The 23,873-nt window shown below is 39.0% G+C and overlaps 2 protein-coding genes across 3 annotated transcripts in view; one reads left to right on the top strand and one right to left on the bottom strand.

Annotated features, from left to right (window-relative positions):
• Positions 1-16,047, bottom strand: part of usp24 (ubiquitin specific peptidase 24) — a 50,984-nt gene extending 34,937 nt beyond the window's left edge. For both annotated transcript variants that reach the window (XM_027179617.2, XM_027179618.2), the window contains exons 1-10: positions 15,594-16,047; positions 6,749-6,917; positions 6,571-6,638; positions 6,339-6,482; positions 5,856-5,978; positions 4,905-4,940; positions 4,364-4,429; positions 2,178-2,243; positions 882-956; positions 635-793 (exon numbers count right to left, since the gene is read on the bottom strand). In XM_027179617.2, the coding sequence (XP_027035418.1) occupies positions 635-793; positions 882-956; positions 2,178-2,243; positions 4,364-4,429; positions 4,905-4,940; positions 5,856-5,978; positions 6,339-6,482; positions 6,571-6,638; positions 6,749-6,917; positions 15,594-15,893 (1,206 nt within the window). In that variant the 5' untranslated portion in view covers positions 15,894-16,047. The remainder of the gene's footprint in view (positions 1-634; positions 794-881; positions 957-2,177; positions 2,244-4,363; positions 4,430-4,904; positions 4,941-5,855; positions 5,979-6,338; positions 6,483-6,570; positions 6,639-6,748; positions 6,918-15,593) is intronic.
• An 866-nt stretch (positions 16,048-16,913) lies between these two features.
• Positions 16,914-22,949, top strand: bloc1s2 (biogenesis of lysosomal organelles complex-1, subunit 2). Its single transcript, XM_027179552.2, has 5 exons — positions 16,914-17,213; positions 19,410-19,526; positions 21,135-21,254; positions 21,626-21,730; positions 22,503-22,949. The coding sequence occupies exons 1-5, from the start codon at positions 17,054-17,056 to the stop codon at positions 22,532-22,534; spliced, it is 534 nt and encodes a 177-aa protein (XP_027035353.1). The 5' UTR covers positions 16,914-17,053; the 3' UTR covers positions 22,535-22,949.
• The last annotated feature ends 924 nt before the right edge of the window (positions 22,950-23,873 follow it).

Raw genomic sequence — 23,873 nt, 5'->3', positions numbered from 1 at the left:
CATTCTATTAGCATTGACCTGTTCTTCTGATCATTTTTAACTTTATCATACATGACAGCTATCAGACCCACAGAAGAAAATGACTTTGCTGACTAGAGAAGAATGTATTTTTGGCTACGCAGCACTACACAGCACAGAGCTACACTATTTGGACTACTTTTTTGGCCCAGCATGCAGCCTTTTCTCTCTATCCCCCTTTTCTTTTTCAGCTAAAACACTATAACACGGATTTCTAGGCAAAGCCATTCTCACAAAATATCTTTCTAAAAAAGGTGAACAATTTAGAAATATTTATATATTATATATACTTTATGCTGTAAATTATACATATACACACACACTTGTGTACAAAGAGATTTTTGGATGGAGGATGGCATGTCTGTTTTTAAATAGTCCATTATATTGTACATTTCCTTTACAAAACGCACGCTGCTGCATGGTAAGCCTTTGGTCAGTGCTTGTTGAGTGATCAGACACAATGTTCCACATTCAAACCCAATCTGTGACTGCTGTGACCTGGAGAAAGCTCTGTGCTTCATTTCAATTCAGGAATGCAGCACTAGCGGAGGCAACGACTAAGAACAAAGAATAACAGGACAAAAATGGTCTGCTAGAGGAAGCAGCCAGAAGGGACCTCTTTAAGGGAATTCATCTTGGCACTGAAGTGAGGAGTCTTGAGCATCCGTAAGAGGATGTCCAACCTCAGGTCATCCACCACGTTGACCAGCTCCCGCTGAAACCTCATGCACAGCAGCTTAATAGCGGACAGGAGATCTGGAATGCTCACTAACCTCTAAATAAAGGCATAAATAAAAAAGGATTATTTTAGGATTATTTAGAACAAAGAAGCAGTGCTGTAGTCGTGTCTAAATGAACTCCACCTTGTCCTTCAAGTCTTTCTCTTCAAGATTCTGCACGTATGTGATCATCTTGTGGATAACTGGGTCAAGCATCGGCTGCAACACACACACACACACACACACCAACCATAGATAAGTGGCAGCTGGGTCAAAATGTCACTGTATGTAATCCTTGGGAATTTTTTTTTCTGGGAATGCTGACTTTCTGAAGATATAAGAACAGATAGCGATCTTCAGAACGTCGGCATTCCCAACAATTCAGTTCTGTAAAAATTCTAATTAGCTGTTGAATGACCAGAAGAATAAAAATACGATATGCCGTTATCTGAAAGATATAAACCTGATGGTCTTTTGATATGCTTCCCTTTTCTCAATGTTAATAATAATAATACATTTTATTTAAAGGCGCAATGAAGGACACCGTACAGTTGAGTGGTGAGGATAAATTCAATACAACAACACAACAAACAACAATTATTGACATTAAATAGTTTAAAATTGATCAGAGAAAGCTCATTTAAACGAGTGGATTTTAAAGACATGATTTAAAAGTAGTCACATGTTATATAGACGTAGTGCTTACTGCCAAATTTAGATTCTACAGAGCTATTTTTAAAGTAAAAAAAAAAAAAAGGGAACTACAACAATTTGAGGCTATTAGAGGGAAGTGCTTTTAGGGAAGGAATTCACAAGTGACAAAGAAATACAATGCTTCAGATGAATGTAACAAAACAGGTCCGAATTCCATTTTTAGGCATCTGGGTTTGATGATAAATAATCAAAATGAAACCTAGTAAATGTCTGCAATGCAAACTGCAGATGGTGTGTGCGTGATTAAAGATTATAAAGCTTATAAAGATTATATAGTAATGTTTAGGATGAGGGAAAAAGCACATCCGTTCTATCGGACACACGGAAACAAAAGTTACGTCTAGAACCACTCAAAACAAGCTGTAGACTGTACACTGAATGACTGGTATGCAAAACAACAACAACAACAAAAAAAACCCTACATTGGAGCCTACAGCATACTTTCAGTATTTCAGCCTCTCCTCTTTCTTTAGCTACATAATTATTAAGATCGTCATTGAGCTCTAATGAGCGCTTGTTACTTTTACTACTAAAAGTACATCTCTGATTCTTCTATAAAATACAATCACGCAAACATTTCATGCTGCACATGCCTACTTAAAACTTGGGTTAAGCCATAAACAACTAAAATCGAGTGTAGATGGTGCTCGCAGTTTCTGGTGAATGAAGAACTGTAAGAAAAAATGGGAGGTGAAAGTGTAGGGAAACAGGCTTGGAGACACTGACCTGGACCAGACTGGAGTTCAGGTATTCTGCACACACGCCAAGCGGCTGCACCAGCGCAGACACGCACTGGAGAGGAAGGGAGAGAAAACGATTACACTATTACCTCACACGGAGTGGCAGGAAAGTGAGCGTGATGTGATTGTGTGATGAGAGCACACACCAAAGTGTACAGTCATAAAAGAACGGCAAGCTTTTGTATCCATCCTTTCCAGTTACAATATTGTAAAACGTCTGAAAGCCGTTTAGTTCCTGTTACTACTTACAGTCTGTTACAGCAACTATGAACAGTTGTTCCCTTGTGAAACACCTTGTGACAAGTGTCAGTGAGCAGAGATGCATTCTCAGAAAGACACACACACACACACTCTCTTTCATGCTGAATGCAGCAGATACGCAAAGCTAGGATGAATCGCTCCTCTGTTCTGGATTAAATGATTCCTCTTCCGTTTGCAGAGTGGAACTGAATGAAAACCAGCACAGGGGAGGAGATGAGGGAGCTTCTCTCTCCTGTTCTCTCTCTTCTCCTCAGGCTCTCTTTCAGGACTGCAGTGTCTAGAGCGCTTGGCACGTCTGGCTTGAAGCCAACAGTTACAAGCGGCTACAGCAGGTCAGGTGTAGCAGTGGAAAACATCACCCCCCCCCTCCCTAGAGCTGCCTCCTACATCCTGTTCCTGTGTCATTTATTCACATGCAAATCCTAAATCAAAGCATCTTTTCCCTGTCAGAGTTCTATCTCCCAACCCTGGAGCTCGGCACATGCTAATGCGGGCCTGCAAAAAGCCAGCGGGAGGAACCTGAAACAAGGCGGCTTTAGATGCTACAGACAAGGGGAGGCATTTACGCTGAAGCACAGAGGGGGTGACGCTAGCCTGGTGAAATCACTGTGCAGCTCGGTAGAAGTGGGTTGCTCTCGTATCTACACACACACACACCGGTCATACTGCCCTAGGAATTGGCTAAAGTGAAAATCTCTTTTACACTGTCTCATAATGCGCTGACGATACACCCAGCGGCATACAGTACACAAACTTTCAAACTCTTCTCTTCCCCTTTCTATGCTGAAAGTGATGTACTACATGATACATGTGTGTGTGTGTGTGTGTGTGTGTGTGTGTGTGTGTGTGTGTGAGCGTGTGTTTCAGTGTCAGTATGTGTGTATGACGATGGCTTTGATTCACTTTTTCTTTTTCTAGCCAGATTCATCTGTTTTAAAGGGGTGGTAAAACACGTTTTTTCGAAGGCTTGATTGTGTTTGTGGGGTGCACTGTAATGTGTTCATGCTTCGTTTAAAAAAAAAAAAAAAAAGCATTATTTTTCATTTTACCTTTATTCTACACTGCTCTGTCCCTCCTTGTAAAACGGTCTGATGGCTTCCGGGTTCTATGAAGCCAGTCCCTCAAAAATAGCAATGGGCTTTGATTGGTTAGCTGGCCCAGTGTGTTGTGATTCGCTAACCGCCTAGATAACTCTTCTCCACAGCAATATAAAATGGCCACGCCCCCCTTATTTAATATTCACAGAGGAGGAGTTTATGTAAATATCGGGGGTAGTGACGTCAGCAACCCTGGAGGAATGTCGTGTAGTCCTTACCGGCCGTTTGCTGTAGTCCTTAGAAATGGATTTCTTTAAAAGTAAATATCTCCCTTTGCTTAAAACTTTGAACGTTGTAACTTTGCAGATGTCGTTTATGCTCAAACAGTAACATTACACACTAGCTAGAGTTAGAAAGGTGAAATTGTGTTAGCCTCTTTAGCTTCAGCTTCTGAGCCTTAAGCATAAGGATACTTTCACACCCATCAATCCATTCACTTTAAAGCAAAACGACTCATTTTGGTAAAACGCAACACAACTGTTGTCTAGCAGGTGTGTGTAGGGCTAGAAACATAAAAGGCTAAATGTAATCTACACAAAAGACTCCCCATACACAGGTACAGGTCATGTGTAAAAGAAAGTACACTCTACTTTAATTCTCTACTTTTCATTTATCTGGCCTGTATAACAACTGTGTGGGCCTCAGCAACTTCTATAAACAAACAAGCTCAGTTGGCATATAAACATATGTTGTCTTTTATTCCGCACAACTGTTCTGAAAACACAATATAACACAGTTGTTTTTGACTTCATAACTAAACACAGAATTGCGGGAGGGCATACTTTATTTTTTTGACTGTATATGGCTGTCTTACCCCAATCTCCATCTCCTCTTGATTTAACTTGCTCTGAATGGCAGTGAAGCCACCCATCTCTCCAAACTACAGCAGGGATGAGAAAATGGGAGGAGGATTAGATGAATTTTAGAGGGGGAAAAAATAATTTTATATATATATACACACACACACACACACACACAAATACACACATTTATATATTGTTGAAATATATAATAGCAAAGAAGTATCCCTGCATCAGAGCTTAAACCCCTGACGTGCTGATCCGAAACCCAGGGCCTTAACCACTAAGCCTTAAACATACTACTTTTCACTCGGCTGCACCGCTGTATGCCGCAGGTCTAAAACTGCACATGAGGCTTATTTCTCTCATTCTGCTCATGTTCCTGATGGGGTAGTATCATTCAATTGGCTTGTCAAACTGAAAAAGTTTAAGCTTTAACGGCGGTTACTGCACGTCACACTACAGACCAAACCAAGCAAAGTTGAACTTGAATAAAAGAGCAAAGAGCTAATTAAATAAGTTATGATCGAAATGTTTAGGAGATGAGATGTTTACCCGATTCACGAGGTCCACTAGCCATCCATGAGGCTCCTGTACAGACACAGAAAGAACAAATCAATTGTTTCAGGCAATATAATTGTGCATGGTCTTTGTTAACTGTAAAAACATGCATATGACATTAGCAACTAAAACAACATACAAGTAAGAACAGGCTGTAAGTTCTCGTACACCAAGTATAAGCAAACAATATTCAGGAATGTTCAAGAAACATACATTTAAGCACACAAAGGCAAATAATGAATGAATGAATAAATAAATAAATAAATAATGTAGCTCAATAAGGGTTTTTTCTTGAGAGTGCTGAGGAAGAACCACCTTTCTTCAGAAGAGCTTCTACCGCTGTATGTGGAAGAGCTTCTACCGCTGTATAGTCAAGAGCATCCTAACCAGCTGTATCGTAGTCTGGTAAGGGAATTTGCTTCATGGACCATAAAGCACTACAGAGGGTGTTGAAATCATCCAGCACATTATTGAGACCAACAAGGACGTAAAGTGCATAAAGTGCATAAAGCTCGCAGCTTTTTTAAGGACACCTCTTACCCAGCCCATAATCTGTAAAACTCATAGCCTCTGTAAAGAGATTCAGGTGCCTACAGTCCAGCTTTTACCGCACAGCAGTTTATTTACTGAACTCTTCAACTCACTAACTCCAACTCACAGCAGAGATTCTCTGTACATTCATCTATTCTGAGCAACTCTGTCACACACACACACACACACACACACACACACACACACACACACACACACACACACACACACACACACACACACACACACACAGACAGACACACACACACACACACACACATCTGACTGCAGGAAACCAGTTTGTATGACCTTTAACAGGACAGATTTATCACCTGAGCAACAAACAAAAGCAAACAAGCGTATACAGATTTGAAAGCTCAGCTGATGTGAGTGGGATAAAGAGAAGTAGATCACCTTCTGGTAACTGGAGCTGGGAGAGACGGCAAACATGCTGTCTTCCCCAAACACCTCATCCCAGTTCCTCTGGCTCGCCTTCATACGGTTCTTGAAGTGGTACTCATTATCGGGGTTAAAAGCCTGCAAAGCAAAACCAAAGGAAACAGACAGAGGTGCTTAGGAAGTCCTGTTATATTATAAGGTGATACTTATTACTATGTTATAATTGCTACTAGGTGCCAGATGTAGACCCCAAAATCGATTGATACAGCTTCGGTTCAACTTATAAATATCACGTGTCTAATATCTACTATAGATATTAAATGGAATCTTTTTTTAATTTTTCTTTGAACTGATTTCATGTTAAAGTTTGTAAAGAATAATTAAATTGTTAAGTTATTAAATGTGAAATAAAAACCGATGATTCCCCATGTGCATCATGCGAGTCTTCCTTAAACTGTTCCCACAAGGTTCATAACTGTACAACACTTCTCTACTCACCACAGTGAGGACTCCCATAAGGCCAATAGGAATGGGGTCCTGTTTGACCCGCTCTGCCACTAGATCAACTAGCAGCATCAGCATGTTATAGATGCCCTCATGAATTTCTGTGCCCCACTTATGAACCGCACTTGACATCAACAACTAGAGAGGAAAGAATAAGCTTTAGAGAGTAAGGGAAAGAGTTGCAGAGCAAAATGAAAGCTGAAGACTTGTAACATTTTGACCAGACCTTTTTAAAGGCCTCAGGCATGCATCTGTCCATGAACCTCTTACAGTTCTCATCCGCATCAGCAAGGCCTGCAGACACAAAGAAAGAAAGTTAAAGAGTTTAAATCTAAGAGTTTAGATCGGATGTTGCTTCCTCTTACACACCCTCACCCCCCCAAACACCCCCCCAGTTATCCTACCCATTCTGGCGAGGCTGGTGGAGGCAATGAGACACTTCCCGAGCGACTCCTCTCTCTTGTATGGAATTGACCAGTGGTCAGTAAACACCCTGCTCTCCAGCTCATACAGATTGGTGGTGGGAAACTCCATATTGCCTCCTGAACAGTTCCCATTCTCATCATTAGCCCTCTGAGAACAGAAACACATACACAATACATTACATTCAAGTCATTATAAGCCCAAATGTGTAAATAAGGAATTCTGAAACTTAAAAAAAAAAAATCATCATGTTTTTACACCGCAGTCACATATCGGTATCACATATATAATCACAATGTCTTTTTTTCTTTCTGCTGATAAATCTGCAACACGAATAGCAGACATGTACCATGACAAATAGACTATGAAATATCCCTTTAAAACCTCCCTTACTGTAAAGAATTCAAAAGAATTCGAAGAAATACAAAATGCAGACTGGAGAGACCAGTTTACTCTTCTGTTAATAAGCAAACTGCCTTCACAGCTGATGGTACCAAATTCTAAAAAAGGGACTCATTCACTAGCTAGTGAACATAGCCATAAACACTTAGTTATGAAATGCCAGTGGAAATTCATAACAATTCCTGGAAAAACGGATAATGTTTTTGTATATCCCCAAACCCCGTGTCTCTAGCCTTTAACACAGAAATAATTACTCAAACACACACACATGCACACACACACAGCATTTATCCGATTTTTGAACCCTTTTGATCATTAGTGCAACGCTTTAACCACTAAGCTATATTACTTAATATTTAGTCATGTTTGACAAATAACAAACTTCACCAAGTTAAAAAACAAAACCCAATGAGGCTACTATGCAAATTCAGTGGCTGAGTGCACATGGTCACATTTATATCTGCAAAGCACAGTTAAAAATAAATGTCCGGGTTAAAAGTCTCTTAAATTAGAATCGCAGTATTTAACCATGTGACCACAGGCAAGGAAAGATCAGTTTTACCTGTGGTTAAATTTAACAGCATAAAAGGAAGGGAAACGTTACAAATGCTCTTTAGATAGAGTTGTGTGACAAGCTTTAGTGTGTCTAAACCAACCATTCACAAAATATTAACTAGGTGAAATACCAGTGACTTGTCACCTTCAGGTGTGGCTGGTTTTATGAAAGAAAAGGTGAAGTCAAAGCTCATGACATTGACCGAAATACCTCCTCCATAAACTAGTCTAGTCCTTCTGGTTATTCAGTTTTATGCATCAAACAACTTCCCCATATTTTTGACAGGAAGAAAAAAAAATGCTTTAAACATCTAATCTTCCTGTAACCACAGAACCATCAGTTCATCTGCTGGCTATAGCTGATAAGGCCACAGAAGTAAAAAGAGAAACTGAGAGAGCCCTAACAACAATCGCTTCAACATCTAGTTATGGAGACATAACGTGTGCTTATAGACCTGGTATGTGTTATAATAAACATAAAATACATTTACAAATGCTTATCAACTTTAGGTTTATTTAAAATGTTATTAATGACCACTACCATTTTTATGGATACTGCCTTCACTGTTCTCTAGTCTCATAGAATCCCTGGCTTGGTTCTGTGCTCAGGTTTCTCACTGTACAGAATCGTGCATCTTCTTTCAGTGTCCTTGTGGGTTTCCGCCCGATTCACCAGTTCTGTCCAACTGCTGCTCAGTAAACAGGATACACTAGATTGTGTGTGATAGAGTGTATGAGTGTGTCAGGCCTGCCAACCTTGGAAAAAAATTTTGAGTAGCAACTTACTTCAGCGACGCGGCGCGAGGTCAGGCACATTTGCTGGTCAGTGTTGATTAAGTTCACACTCATCACAACTTTTTACTTAGCACATAGTTCTCACCTCACCACCATATCTAGTTATTCAACATACAAGTAGACCATGAAAGACTCTTTTATTGAAAAGGCAACATAAAAACTGTTTTTAACAACTCTTTATGTATTGCCATAAATTAGATCAAATGAACCAAACAGTAACTTCATATCTGACAACACATACGTGTGTTAATTTTCTCAGCAATAATGCAAGACTCTAGACTTCACTATGGTTTTGACTGGCTGATCATATAATAATACCTCCCTCCCTCCCTGCGGCACAACACCGGACACTTGGGCACATGCCCCAGTAAAGGAGTCTAACGACGCCTGTGGTTCAGCAGGCTTATTAAAATGGATGAAATTCACAATTTTGGCCATTTACCTTTGAAACGTTAAGTCCTAACTTGTAAAAAACAGTCACTGTAAGAAGAATTGAAGACGGACAGAGACAGATGAAAACCACATTCATTTTGACGGCTCTCCGATTGTAGCGTTGAAGAGTTTTACACTGGCCCTATGATTGGGCCAATTATTATTTTCCCAGGTTGCTGCCCAATGCGGTTACACCCATAGGCGCATTGCCTGGTGCGCAAATGCACAGACAGTTGTACTCAAAAGCATCAATGTTTTTTTACAATGCGTATTTTGAAGTGACAATTCGTAGCAGCGTACTTTGATGTCTAAATGCGTATCTGCTACACAAAATGCGTAAAGGTTGGCAGGTCTGCTGTGTGTGTACATGCTGTCCTGGAGGCATTCACAATGTATTTCCACCTCATTCAGCTGTGGCGGTAGAAGTAGCTCAGTGGTTAAGATGCTTGATTGGGAAAGGAGTAAGCTCAAATCCCTGCTTTGCCAAATCTGCCACTGCTGGAGCCTTAAGCCACAACCCTCTAAATGTATAGAAGTAAACGTAAATGTTGCATCCGGTGTTCCTGGGACCTTGACCCTGATATGGATAAAGCCGGTCCTGAAGATGAATAAGTAACTGCCCTCTAGATATTGCCATTCTGAGCATTCGGTGTATTTGTCAGATCATTAAGCATGGCTGTTCCATTATTTTTTCTGCAGAGATTACTATTTAAATTCCAGCTCACACTGTTGGAAAAAGCAGCATTCATTTACATGTTTAAGTCCTTAAAATGATCATGACTTATGGTCTATATTTGTCCCTTGTTAATTATGCATTGACTCAAGCGTGTGGGAAGGTGGAACATTTGTCTCATTACTCTCTCAGGAGATCAAACTGTGAGCTGTTGAACTGCTAATATAAGATAATGCTCTGTGCTCTGGTCTGTCCTGTAGGTTCACAATCTCAGTAGACGGACATGCGATATGAGGACGAGGCCCATACTAATACACACAACCTCTCTGAACTGAAAGGCAGGTTTCCAAAGGTTTCCATCTCAGAACAAGCTGTGAGAAAAACTCGTTTTTTTCCAACAATAAACACCACAACAACTGCAGCAACTATAACCAGCACAACAACAACTAAAGCTACAAGTACCACCACCACATCAACAACAAAAACCACCAAATGCAGCTCCAACCGCCACAACAAAATGCTTAGTTTTGGGGTATATTAGTCAATATTAGCTTGAAAATAACCAGCCTTGAGCACTTAACTTAGCATTGGGAAAATAAAATTGCACAACCCATATATCTGCTTCCAGAAGCTTAAAAAAAAGTGCTTAGTCAGTTTCTGCGATGAGCACATATCCCAGTTCTGCAACATGATATTGCTGACATTCTGCAGAACAAACAGCAGTTAACTGATCCTGCCTTATAGCTGCCTTGTGCTTGAGAGGACTAACAAATCGTGTGGTTGTGGCTTCCCAGCTGCCGGTATGTCACATGCTACAGCATACACACTGGCTGGTCCTTGCTGCATGGTGATGCCTCCTGCTCCTTGACATGCTGCACTGCATAAGTATTTACCCTCTTGAAGTAACCCACATGTTGTAATGTTACAACCTTCCATTTAAATGGAATTAACTGGGATTAGAGCTCATAAATCACACCTAAATAAGTCCATTTCAGTTCAGTGTACAGTACAACATGTGAGAAAGTTCAAGAGGGTGAATACTTATGAAAGGCATTCATGGTCTCTGAACCTCTTTACCGGTGTCTTTTCCCCCCATTTAGGCCTCAAATCAAGTTTTCTGTGGTATGAAAATGAACATTTCTGCATCGTGAATAGCTTCTAGAAATCTTTCTCTTCCCGGATTACCTTCAAATCAACCTGCAATATAATCATGCAACGGTTGTCGTTTCACGAGCTGGAACTGATGATTTCTGCATCGTGAATAGCTTCTGGAAATCAAAGGGAAGAACTGTACTTATACGGCAAAATAAAAAAAATATTAGAGATACTATTTCTTTGTGATATAACATGATTTTGTTATGATGATGTCATTTTTATCGGTACTAGGGAACAAGACCTATTAAAGTACTGATAAAATGTACTGCAAGTTAATTGAATTACAACTGCAAGGTAAATTAATGCTGTATTATTTGCATTAATTAACAGCATCATTTTATTCAACTATTTTAATTCAAATATCCTTCATCTTTGGTATGATGTGAAGGTCACACCATCATTTTATATATCGGAAAGACAAAACCTGAGCCTCTTTGATATTGCTCTGTGACAGTGGCTGGAGATGTATACTTTTTAGACCACAAGCTTGAGAACTAAGGGATACTCTGTCTTCTCAACTCTGATTTCTCACTCAGGAACTCAGCTCTGCGAGTGGTGTCAAAACAATATGGCGACTCTCAGCATCAGCTGTGTAGCCCTTGTTACTATACTAAAATATTTACTTTTGATGAATCAGTATAAAGCCATTACTTGCTTGTAAAAACTGACAATAGAGTTTGCTCCTTAGAGGTGGAAACTAACTATTATTTTCTGTCCATACACAACAGAGTAATCTGCTCAGGTGCTGTATTGTTTGAATTATTATTTATTTTTGTCATTATGATGTGCATATTTGTGCTGTGTGTATTGCGGTAAGGAAATCTTGGTCTGTTGCTGTGTAACAGAGCACGGCCTGGGGAATTGTATTGCGCCCTGCACTATTTATAGCCCCAAGACTCAAGACGTGTGACGTGCGACACGCAAAACCTGACACACACAAACATGGCTTTGCTAAATACACAGGCAGCCAGATGAACTAGATATGCTATGAGAAATCCAATAGATTTATATATATATATATATATATATATATATATATATATATATATATATATATATATATATATATATATATATATATATATATATATATATATATATATGAGGGCTGAATTATCATCGCATTGTCCAACAGCGGTCTGATTTACACCATGAGGCGGCGGCATTTTCCTGCATATTGGGTTGCCAGTCTATAAAATCCAGTGTGGAACAGAAGGACAATTCCGTCTCACCAGCACGTTTACAAAATCAAAATAAACAAATAAAATAAAATAATGTTCAGTAATGTTTTACACAAAACAAGGGATAAAATGCAAAGCTTGAGGTTGAACCACAACTCTTCAACTGTACATATGTATATGTAGAGAGAGAAAAAGAGAAGTGGTTTCAATCTCTGACAGGTTTGTTACAGTTCTGATGGTATATGGGGATTTTTTATGGTATATGGGGTTATACATACACACATTTTGCAATTTAGGTGTCATATGACACCTAAATTGCAAAATGTTTTCGGTGGTCTCATGTAGTTACAGCTCATGTTCAAAAAGCAGTTTCCAACCCCATTATTTACATGCATAATTTACCAATGGAGATCAATCCTTACTTAAATTTTTTTTAAAAAAATGAAAGAAAGCGAACTCTTCGGTCCTGCTTAGGAACTCGGTGGTCCGAGTTCAGCCAGTGACAACAAATCAAGATCATTTACAAATGGTAAACAGAGTTACAATGCACTGTACATACACGCTATCTCCTCTAGATCAATCAACATACAGACATACAGTACGCAATACAGACGAGGAGGAAAAGTGTACATCGCTCGATACGGACATCTGGCTAGCTTTTGCTAACAAAAGCTGAACATGGGGGTGAAAAAATGAATTATGAATTAAATGACTAATCACACATTAATTGTATATAATTGGTAAAGATTTTATCATAGCACTGAGTAATTACAGTATGGCTGCTGGTGTTCCCTTCCTTGTAATCCAACAAATCCCTGGGTCTGAAGAGGAACACTGACGCCACATTCACACATCCAGTGACTCGCAGTGACCGAAGATCATCCGGCGACATGAGCGTCATATGGAGTGCCTCTAAGCCAACTCACTACCAATGTGAGTGAAGACAGTCGAGTGCACGTGACCAAAAGCACAAAATGCTTATAAACTGCAAATAATCACTGCCTAATGGTTAGAGCGTCTGACTTGTAATCCTAAGGTTGTGGGTTTGAGTCTTGGGCCCACTGCTCCGGGTGTGTGTTCACGGTGTGTGTGTGTTCACTGCTGTGTGTGTGCACTTTGGATGGGTCAAATGCAGAGAACGAATTCTGAGTATGAGTCACCAAACTTAGCCGTATGTCACGTCACTTTCAAAATGTTTCAATTTAGGAAACTAATTTGTTGTTAAGTAGAATGCCTAGTGATAAAATCACTGTGAATGTAGCTTAAGAGTGACTAAAACTCCCAAGTTATGATGATGCAATGCCAAAATAGTGCAGACCGGGAGTCTGAATGCAAGTGCTGCCTGTGCGAAAGGTCGTGCATCGCAAATCTTTGAAACTGAACTGAAGACAAGCTGATGTTGGAAAAGTGAGGTTAGTCCTAAAACACGATAAGGCGGTCAAATTAACGACTGGGAGATGTGATCCAACTAAACCAACAGCATGTAAGAAACTGTTTGATTTCCTTTTAACAGCACAAACTGTTCTACTTCTCTCATACCACAGCAGTCTGACAATAAGTACGTATTAATAATACATAAATGATTCACACTGTGGTCCTTTTTATCCATTTATAACTAGATTTAATATTGTAAACAAGTTACTGCCTGAAGTTGCATTACTAAACTCTTGCTCGTTTGTCAGCCTGTCTTATAAATAAGACCCAACTGTCGTTACAGAGAAACTGCAGCATCTTCCATCCTGAACTCTCTCTCGTGACTGAAAGCTTTATCTAATTTATCTAATCTAACAAACTTTTCATTTGGATTAAACCACCAGTACAGTCAGCACTGCCGATGAGAAATCTAATCAACACTTATGGACCAATCAGCTAAGGATGTGGTAGCCTAGTGGTTAAGGTGTTGGGCTACCAATCGGAAGGTTGTGAGTTCACAAGGCCAGATCAAATCCCACACTACATCCCAATTTGCTATCCGCCCTAAATAGTAACCAAGATCAGAATCAGTGTCGCTAAATCGTACCATGTTAAAAAGTGCATCCTGAACTTCTACTGTTTTTTTCCCGTCCTTTTTACATGAAACGTGGAAAAATAAATCAAGGTAAATAATAAATTACAGAGTATAAATTATATAAGGAAACAGCGAATAAGGAAAAGTTGGAAAGACTCAGTCTGTAAATAACTTGGAGAGTTTTGTATATGCTCCTGTGTTAAGTTTAAGTTCCTTCCTGTTGTGGCACCAAATTCCCCATTGAGGATTAACAAAACATATTATATTATAATAATATGTAATAAAATATATTAGATATTTTAGTTAAAGGGAAACTAACAGCTTCACGTTGCTACTGAACAAACAACCAGGCAAACACATTTAACTGGAACGACACGATAACACGTGATAAAGAGAAAAAAAACGAGGTGGCTACATGGTTGGATTTTATTCATATTTAAATGTTTGTTTGTTTATTTTAACTCATTGAGCCTGTCCCATATTTCCACCTATATACACAAAGCTCTGCCACCAAGAGCAGGTTTTTTTTTTTTAAATCTCATGTGTATTGGATTGGAACTGAGACAATCAGCAAGTTGACAAATTAAACAATCATAATTGATATTTTTAACAAACATCCATCATTTAGTTTAAGGACCCTTTCAGGAAAAGGCTTCTGATTTGTTTTCAGCTCTTGTAAAATCCCACATTTCACTGTTACTATGGTGATTTTGTGTTTGTAAATGTGGCTAGATATCATTCATATGTGCAGTCAGAGGAAAACAAGGCTCTTGCATCTACGAGAACATAAGATCGGGAGAAAGAAGAATGGCAACATGTTTCCTGACGGGTTTTCTGCCACATTTTAAATTCTAATAAAACAGCAAGAGCGCCAATTAGCATCTGGGCAAATTGGGCCCTCGGACAGCTAACATGCTAACAACAGCTAGCATTACTTTCAAGCGCACTCGGACGTTCAATGGCTCGGAATCAAACTTACTGCTCTACTGACATGCAACTTGTCCTTATAGTGATTTATAAGTACATCACAAAGCATTAGTTATGCGTCTTAAAATGACTCCAATTACAGATATACATCCCGAACCGGAAGAAAGGTTTCTGAATTGTAAAAATTTCAGATTTTTTTTTTATTATTATTTTTTTTTTTCAGAAACATAATACACTTAACCCCAGACAATGGCTTAAACTACTATTTAAAAAATATATATATAATTTCTCCATAAAATGAGCACATTATTTGAGTTAGTAAAGAACTGAACATTGCACCTTTTACCATTAGCTAAATATTAGCCTTACGGTATTAAAGAGCAAAATCCCTCCCCTTAGAAACGCTTACAATTTACTACTTAATGTTAAAAACATATTTAAATAAAACGTTTTTAAAGGTTGTTTTTTTTAATACCACACCGTTTAAACATTCTGACTGCTATTTAATTGTTTCCCACACGCGATGTTCAAGGTTTTAGCCAGTTAGCTCGAACATCTGTACTTTTCCCTCCAGCTTTTGACAGCAAGGCTGAAGAGCTTCTATACGTGTGTGTTAGCTTACAATGCTAACTAACTTAATAACTGTGTCCATAGAAATGACAGGCGCTGTGCAGGTTAGCAGCTTTCGGTTTTTTTACCTCGCTTTCGACAACATCATGGTAAGCGGGAGGAGGGTCGAAGCCGCCGCCGCCGCCGCCACTGCTGCTGCCGCCGGTCCTCACGCTGGTGTCGCGGTCTCCGCTGGGCCCCGACCCCGGGCTGGGGCCGCTCTCCATCGGCTCATAGCCAAAGCCGAGTCCGGGGCTCTCGTTGGTCAGGAAAGCCACGGCCTCGTTGATGTCGTTCTTAGCCAGACGCAGGGCTTTCCGAATGGCGACGGGATCCGGAAAGCCCATGCACAAGAGCGTCGTCATGTGCTGCTCTTCCTCGGTCTCCATGACTCAGCTGTCTCGACTCTACAGGCTTCAGTTAAGGAGGCGAACAGCGGCACAGGATTATGGCTGTGCACGCCGCCATGTTTACAGTCCGCGCTGCCCTGTCACGGCCGACACGCATCATCACGGGTGGAGAGAGTGAGGAACTGTGTCGGGCTGTGTCCCAATACGCACAATACAGCCCTACATGCTCAACGTCATAATAATGAAACCACCGTTTTATTTTTCGTAAAACAAAGTAAACTCGCAGCTGATTTTAGGCACAATGCATGCTCAAAATTTATACTCGCACCATACATATTTATGCTCAATAAATTTAGTGCTCTTTCATTTTTAATAAACAAGTTCATATATATATGAAAAGTGAGTGTGTGTGTGTGTGTATGTGAGAGAGAGAGAGAGAGTACATATAAAAATGTGTATATATTGTGAAATATGTTTAATATTTTCTGAATTGTTGTCACTGTTGTATATTAATAATGAACTTAGCTGTTGAGGGAGCGACAATAGTTAGATGACTTTTATTTTAAAAATAGGATTATTTCTGTCTCCAAACGCCGTATCCAAGCCCCCAAAAATGTATTTTGTAAGTAACTAAGAGTTAAATAAATCAGAGTAGGTCTAACCAATGAGTCCTAAATTATATTAAAGATGTATGTAACCATATGTGGAATAATGTAGAGAAGCATACTTCATCATTTTAAATATAAACTGATATGTATTAATTAAACATTCCGTGTATTGTACCGCATAGACACAATTACACAAATTGCACTATATATTATCATATTAGATTATATATTATTGCACTATATATTATAGTGAGTAGGGTGTGGTCGTGAAACGGGATACACTTATTTCCAGGGATTTCAGAACAGCGTAACAGATATTGCGTCATCGGGTAGGCGTGGCCTATTTGATATTCTAACCCTAACTCTAACCCTAACCATAACCGTAGTTTCTGGTTGTTTATCTGTTTTTTAAAATAAATCTACCATTATGACTGTTTTGTCCATGCTGTATTTTTTAAAGAGGGCGTTTTTCCAAGACCTCCGAAACACACCCACTTTACTTCGTGGTAACGAAACCCTTGGAATTTAGTGAATGCCGTCGTGAACTCATGAGTCACGTGACACACATCATGTGATATCGAGGAAGTGAAAATGGCAGCGACGGGACAGGAGGCAACTGTTATGGACAGCATTTCTCGAGCACCTCCGTCAGTGCTTCAGCTGAGGAATGACGCCGATACGGGAGAACATCCAGGACACGAAGAGCCGAGTGGAAATGTAGCGTCTGCGCCGAAAAGATCCACCAACAACAGTAAGCTAATGGTCCTGCAAGACATTAACTAGCTAGCAGCATGATATCTGTCTCTCATGTCCCTCATACTGTATCTGCATCACAATATACTGATATCTGTCTCTCATGTCCCTCATACTGTATCTGCATCACAATATACTGATATCTGTCTCTCATGTCCCTCATACTGTATCTGCATCACAATATACTGATATCTGTCTCTCATGTCCCTCATACTGTATCTGCATCACAATATACTGATATCTGTCTCTCATACTGTATCTGCATCACAATATACTGATACCTGTCTCTCATGTCCCTCATACTGTATCTGCATCACAATATACTGATACCTGTCTCTCATGTCCCTCATACTGTATCTGCATCACAATATACTGATATCTGTCTCTCATACTGTATCTGCATCACAATATACTGATATCTGTCTCTCATACTCTATCTGCATCACAATATACTGATATCTGTCTCTCATACTCTATCTGCATCACAATATACTGATATCTGTCTCTCATACTGTATCTGCATCACAATATACTGATATCTGTCTCTCATACTGTATCTGCATCACAATATACTGATATCTGTCTCTCATGTCCCTCATACTGTATCTGCATCACAATATACTGATATCTGTCTCTCATGTCCCTCATACTGTATCTGCATCACAATATACTGATATCTGTCTCTCATGTCCCTCATACTGTATCTGCATCACAATATACTGATATCTGTCTCTCATGTCCCTCATACTGTATCTGCATCACAATATACTGATATCTGTCTCTCATGTCCCTCATACTGTATCTGCATCACAATATACTGATATCTGTCTCTCATGTCCCTCATACTGTATCTGCATCACAATATACTGATATCTGTCTCTCATACTGTATCTGCATCACAATATACTGATACCTGTCTCTCATGTCCCTCATACTGTATCTGCATCACAATATACTGATACCTGTCTCTCATGTCCCTCATACTGTATCTGCATCACAATATACTGATATCTGTCTCTCATACTGTATCTGCATCACAATATACTGATATCTGTCTCTCATACTCTATCTGCATCACAATATACTGATATCTGTCTCTCATACTCTATCTGCATCACAATATACTGATATCTGTCTCTCATACTGTATCTGCATCACAATATACTGATACCTGTCTCTCATGTCCCTCATACTGTATCTGCATCACAATATACTGATACCTGTCTCTCATGTCCCTCATACTGTATCTGCATCACAATATACTGATATCTGTCTCTCATACTGTATCTGCATCACAATATACTGATATCTGTCTCTCATACTCTATCTGCATCACAATATACTGATATCTGTCTCTCATACTCTATCTGCATCACAATATACTGATATCTGTCTCTCATACTCTATCTGCATCACAATATACTGATATCTGTCTCTCATACTGTATCTGCATCACAATATACTGATACCTGTCTCTCATGTCCCTCATACTGTATCTGCATCACAATATACTGATACCTGTCTCTCATGTCCCTCATACTCTATCTGCATCACAATATACTGATACCTGTCTCTCATGTCCCTCATACTCTATCTGCATCACAATATACTGATACCTGTCTCTCATGTCCCTCATACTCTATCTGCATCACAATATACTGATACCTGTCTCTCATGTCCCTCATACTCTATCTGCATCACAATATACTGATACCTGTCTCTCATGTCCCTCATACTCTATCTGCATCACAATATAATGATATCTGTCTCTCATGTCCGTCATACTCTATCTGTATCATAATATACTGATATCTGTCTCTCATGTCCGTCATACTCTATCTGTATCATAATATGCTGAATCACATAGAACTTCTGACTTGTCTACATTGGATATGAAACATTGGCTTCTGAGACCTACCTAGTGCACTACATGTTCCATTTGGAATCCGGCCAAAAAATGATTTTATTTTTTAATTATATATTTATTTACTGATTCCTATTTTCGAAACAACACTTTAGCAAAACGTATTTAATTGAATGCAATTTATTTAGAAACTCAACATCAGCTCTAAGGTGCACTTGCACTGATTTACAGAGATTGATAATGAACCACAGATGCATGATGTTATTTTGTTTTGTGCTTTTGGTGATTTAAAAAAAAAAATTATAAATTTTTTTTTAATTTGTTTTGCAGATGACGGTGGCGTGGAAACGGCCGAAGAGGCTACAGAGCCGGCCGAGCCTGACATTAATGAGCTCTGCAAAGATATGTTTGAAAAGATGGCAGTTTTCCTGCAAGGAGAACTGACAGGTGAACACCAACAACCTGCAAAACAAGTGCCTTTTCCACCAGACCGCACAACAAGGCGCTTAAATCGTCTGAGATTGCCCCATTTTGTTATTTTACCCATTGTTGTTTTGGTTAGATCTTCTTACTTAGCCACTGTATGATGAACGGTGCACCAGTCTCTCTCAGGGTTAATAAGCAAAAGAGAAAACTGCAAACAGCAGAAACATAAACACACACACAGACAAGAAAGGAAAGGGATGGAAAAGAGATTTGTGAAAATCTAAACCACCCAATAAGAAGATGAAGCATGTGCCAAACAGCATTATTACATTTATAAGCCAGATATATTAATTCAACATCTTAACCTGGACCTTTAGACCATTTGTGTGGCTTGTGATAATGAATGTCTGTTTTGCGTTAAATGATTAATCAAACCGAAACGTCTCAGAACGATCCCGATGTCATATCTGGCTAGTGTCACTTCACCACCAGACAGAGTTGTTCTTCTTTTGAAAGATTTTCTGGCAGCTTTAGTTTAATCCTACAGTTTAACATTTTCGGATTCATTTTTATTTATTCAACCAGCTATTTTTTATTCTTTAAATTAGCCTAAATTCACTATGCTTTCCTCTGTAGTTTTCATAATGTACCTTTTGCTGTAGATAAAAACTCACAAAAGTTTGTAGACCTGATCATCACCCCCATATTTATTTGTTGAACATCTCAAATTAGATGTAGTTCACGTGGGAAGGCTTTAGATGTTGGTGTGTCTGTGGAGATTTGTGATCATTCAGCTGCAAGAGCATTAGTGAGATCAGACAATGATGTTGGGTAAGGAGGTCTAGGGGGCAGTTGGTGTTCCAGTTCATCCCTGAGGTGTTCAGTGGGGTCAAGTAAGAGTCAGGGCTTTTTTCAGGATGCTCGAGTTCTTCTACTCCCACCTTAACACACCATCATGGAGCTTGCTTTGTGCACAGGGGCATAGTGTTGCAGGAAAAGGTTTGAGCTTCGTGGTTCCACTGCAGGGAAATTATCATTTGTACAGTACGGCTTTGCATGCTGTAGATCGTGTGCTAACAGAATTGTGGCCATAATTTTGGAGAAGGAAAAAAAACATATGGGCATGATGATCAATACACAAATATTTGTTCAAACAACACATCAACACAATCAACACATGCAGAAGATTCAGCTACTCAAACAAATCTTTGATACTTTTTACCTTCATTCAGAACCGGTATTATTTTCTGCCTGAATTTTTGAACCTGTTTTTCGATCATAGGCCTAAAAACAAACCCGTACACACTTGGTCTTGATTTAACTGACATTTGTTAAACACATTTTTCATTTATTGTTCGATATATAATCTAGCTTAGATTACATCCTTGTGAATAATTGATTATGATGGAAATGATATTGACAGAAACCTGCGATTAGAATTAAAGTGCTGATGTCCTAGAAAATCTTCTGACCCATCAGGTCTAAGAATAAACGGAGAAAGAGAAAGATGATATTGGAAGTACAGTAATAGAAAGAAAGAATGAGCTTCACTGCATGGTTTTCACTGCAACTGTATAATATTCTGATGACATACTATATATATATCTGATGATGATGATTTTTATTTAGCCACTTGTGAAGACTACAAACTTCTGGAGAACATGAACAAGCTCACCAGTCTGAAGTACATGGAGATGAAGGACATTTCCATCAACATCAGCCGTAACTTGCAAGACCTCAATCAGAAGTGTAAGTTCTCTCGTTCATGATGCATTCTCGGCCCTCCAGGATTTAGCAAACAAGCAAATCCCACGTTATTCAGAGGTGATCGCAATTTTTCGTGACATGTCGCATTTAGCCAAATCCCTTTTTGACACGCATGCACTGGAACATGAGTACAGCTCTAATAGAAAGTAATTACATTTATGTCTAACAGAAGAATCCTGATCAATGCAATTTCACCAAATTGAGTATTTTTCCTGACATCTTCAGGAAAATCTTTGTCAGCAAAAATCACAAAAAGCAACTTGAGGTCCTGATTGGTCTAATTAATTAAACCACATCGTACAACTGTTTTCTGATTATAATGCTTGACCTTTTTTTTTGTGCGTTTTTTGTAGATACGAGCTTGCAGCCATACCTAGACCAGATAAACCAGATTGAAGAACAGGTCACAGCTCTGGAGCAGGCTGCATATAAACTGGACACATACTCTAAAAAACTGGGTGAGATTATATATAATTTAATATATATGAACACAAGATTTTTGTATTATTGTATTTATGTATTATGCCATAACGGGTGTATACAATGTTACCACTAGGTGGAGCAGTCAGAGCAGATTTGCTGTGTGGTAACACAAAGTGCATGTCAGAGATGCTTTGTGAGCCGATCACTCATGCGTTTCAAGGTGTCTGTGTAAAATTTATGATGTGAGCAATCAATCAAATACAAGATCTTTGCGAGAATGTTTGGAAACCCCACTGAACTTCTAATAATAACTGTTATAACTTCCTTTTGCACGAGCACACACCTGTAGCTTTCTGCGAGGTCTAGTGGCCAAAACACCAGAAACAGAAGCACTTCATAGCTTCTTTATTCATCTCGACTGTCGTTTGTTAGAAGACCACACGAAAGGAGCGGTGCATACCTAAAAAGTACCTAAAATAGGATTTGCCAGACATTTCTGCCTAAAAGAAACGTCATATTAAACTGCAGTGTGACAATCTTTCTCTGGAGGAAATGATACTGGGGACACGTAAAAGCCAGATGTGAACAGCTGTCTGTCTCTCAGCTGTCCGCTTGTGATCACTCGTGACTCGTGTTAATTTTAGGTGTAAACAAGTCCTCAGACTCCACCTTTATCCGATCTAATTTATATAACTTTGATGTGCTTTCATACTGCAAACCTTTTTCTTTTTTTTTTGACTCTGCTTCTAAAGGTTTCTAGTTCAAGTGAATAGAATTTCAACACATTTGTCTTGTTATTCTTTCCAGAGGCCAAGTTTAAGAAACTGGAGAAGCGCTGAGCCGCGCTTGTGGAAAGACGGAGGCCCAGTTAAAGCTTTGGTTCATATCAGTCCTGTTTGCTTCAGGAGGCTCCCTTGGTTTCCTGCCATGATGATGATGCTGCTTCTAGTTTTAGTTGGTTTCCAATAAGAGGCATGGACACTGTGGACTTTATTTTTTAACGTGAGTCACGTATCCATGTCCGGTAATCCAGCAGCTGAAGGAAACATACTTTGTTAGGGTCGTGTGTCTGTGCAAGAACCTGATTGACCTGTGTGATGACAAAAAAAAACACGATAATAGACTGTAGCGGGTTAAAATCTACAACCTAATAATGTCCCTAGTGTTTGATTTCCTATTTAATATTGTACAAAGATCCCTTTTTCTGTAAATGTGCTATCACGGATGAATGTAATTACAAACAATTCTGTATAATGTTTTGTCTTTTTTTATATATATATATATATATATATATATATATATATATATATATATATATATATATATATATATATAAACCTATCTACAAGTGGTGCTGTATGAAATTATACAAATGTTTTCTCTTCTCTGTTTGATATATGTTTAATACATAATAACTAGTATCTGAAAGTTTCCGTACGGGACACACGTAGGTTGGCCAGGTTATTTCAGCAGCGACTCTCAGTACTAGTTACTACTGTTAGCACGGGGGTGTTATTAGAAAAATAAGCAGAAGCCACAGCTGAGTCTGTTGAAAACCAAAATCATCTGATTAACCCTTTTTATCAGAAAATGAAATATATAACTATTCGTTATGTCCATGTTCAGTATGAAATCACTACACGGTGGTGATTAAAGGCTCGTGTGAGAGCAGACACCCATGGCTTTAACAATTTGCAGTTTGATAGCATTTTATTTTTCAGACAAATTTGAGGGAGTCAAACTTCAACCTCTAAAATTCTGTGTAAGGTTATAAAAACAGAGGGGAGGAAAAACACACATCTCACACTGAAATCCAACAGAGACTAATTTTACAGCAGACTTGTGGTGAAAAATTAATTCAATTGTTTGTACTGATTCAAATATATATTTATTATATATATATATCTATAAATATATAGATATTTATTTTCCATTCTGATGACGTACAGGGACATCAGCGTACTGGTGTACAGTGGAGTTAAACAGGTGGAATCAGGTATGGCTCCTGACTCTACTCATTTGAATGAAACCCTGTACATATTCAGGCTGTTTTCTAATAAGATTATATAAGATACAGTAGGAGGGGTGTTTAGGATGGCCCACCACATCCACCAGGTGGCAGACAAGGCCCACGCTGCTTTCTTTATCATGCTTAACCTTTTAACTTGTTCTGTTTGG

This window comes from Tachysurus fulvidraco, chromosome 16 (assembly GCF_022655615.1).
Source record: "Tachysurus fulvidraco isolate hzauxx_2018 chromosome 16, HZAU_PFXX_2.0, whole genome shotgun sequence".
In the NCBI taxonomy this organism is placed as follows: Eukaryota; Metazoa; Chordata; class Actinopteri; order Siluriformes; family Bagridae; genus Tachysurus; species Tachysurus fulvidraco.
Note: the sequence above shows the minus strand (reverse complement) of the source record. Positions and strands in the feature narration are given on the sequence as shown.

Excerpts from the sequence above, each read along its gene's own strand:
- bloc1s2 (XM_027179552.2), top strand. The coding sequence starts at position 17,054 with ATGGCAGCGACGGGACAGGAGGCAACTGTTATGGACAGCATTTCTCGA. Across the intron at positions 19,527-21,134 it reads CCTGCAAGGAGAACTGACAG|CCACTTGTGAAGACTACAAA; the intron begins GTGAACACCAAC and ends ATTTTTATTTAG. Across the intron at positions 21,731-22,502 it reads CACATACTCTAAAAAACTGG|AGGCCAAGTTTAAGAAACTG; the intron begins GTGAGATTATAT and ends TATTCTTTCCAG.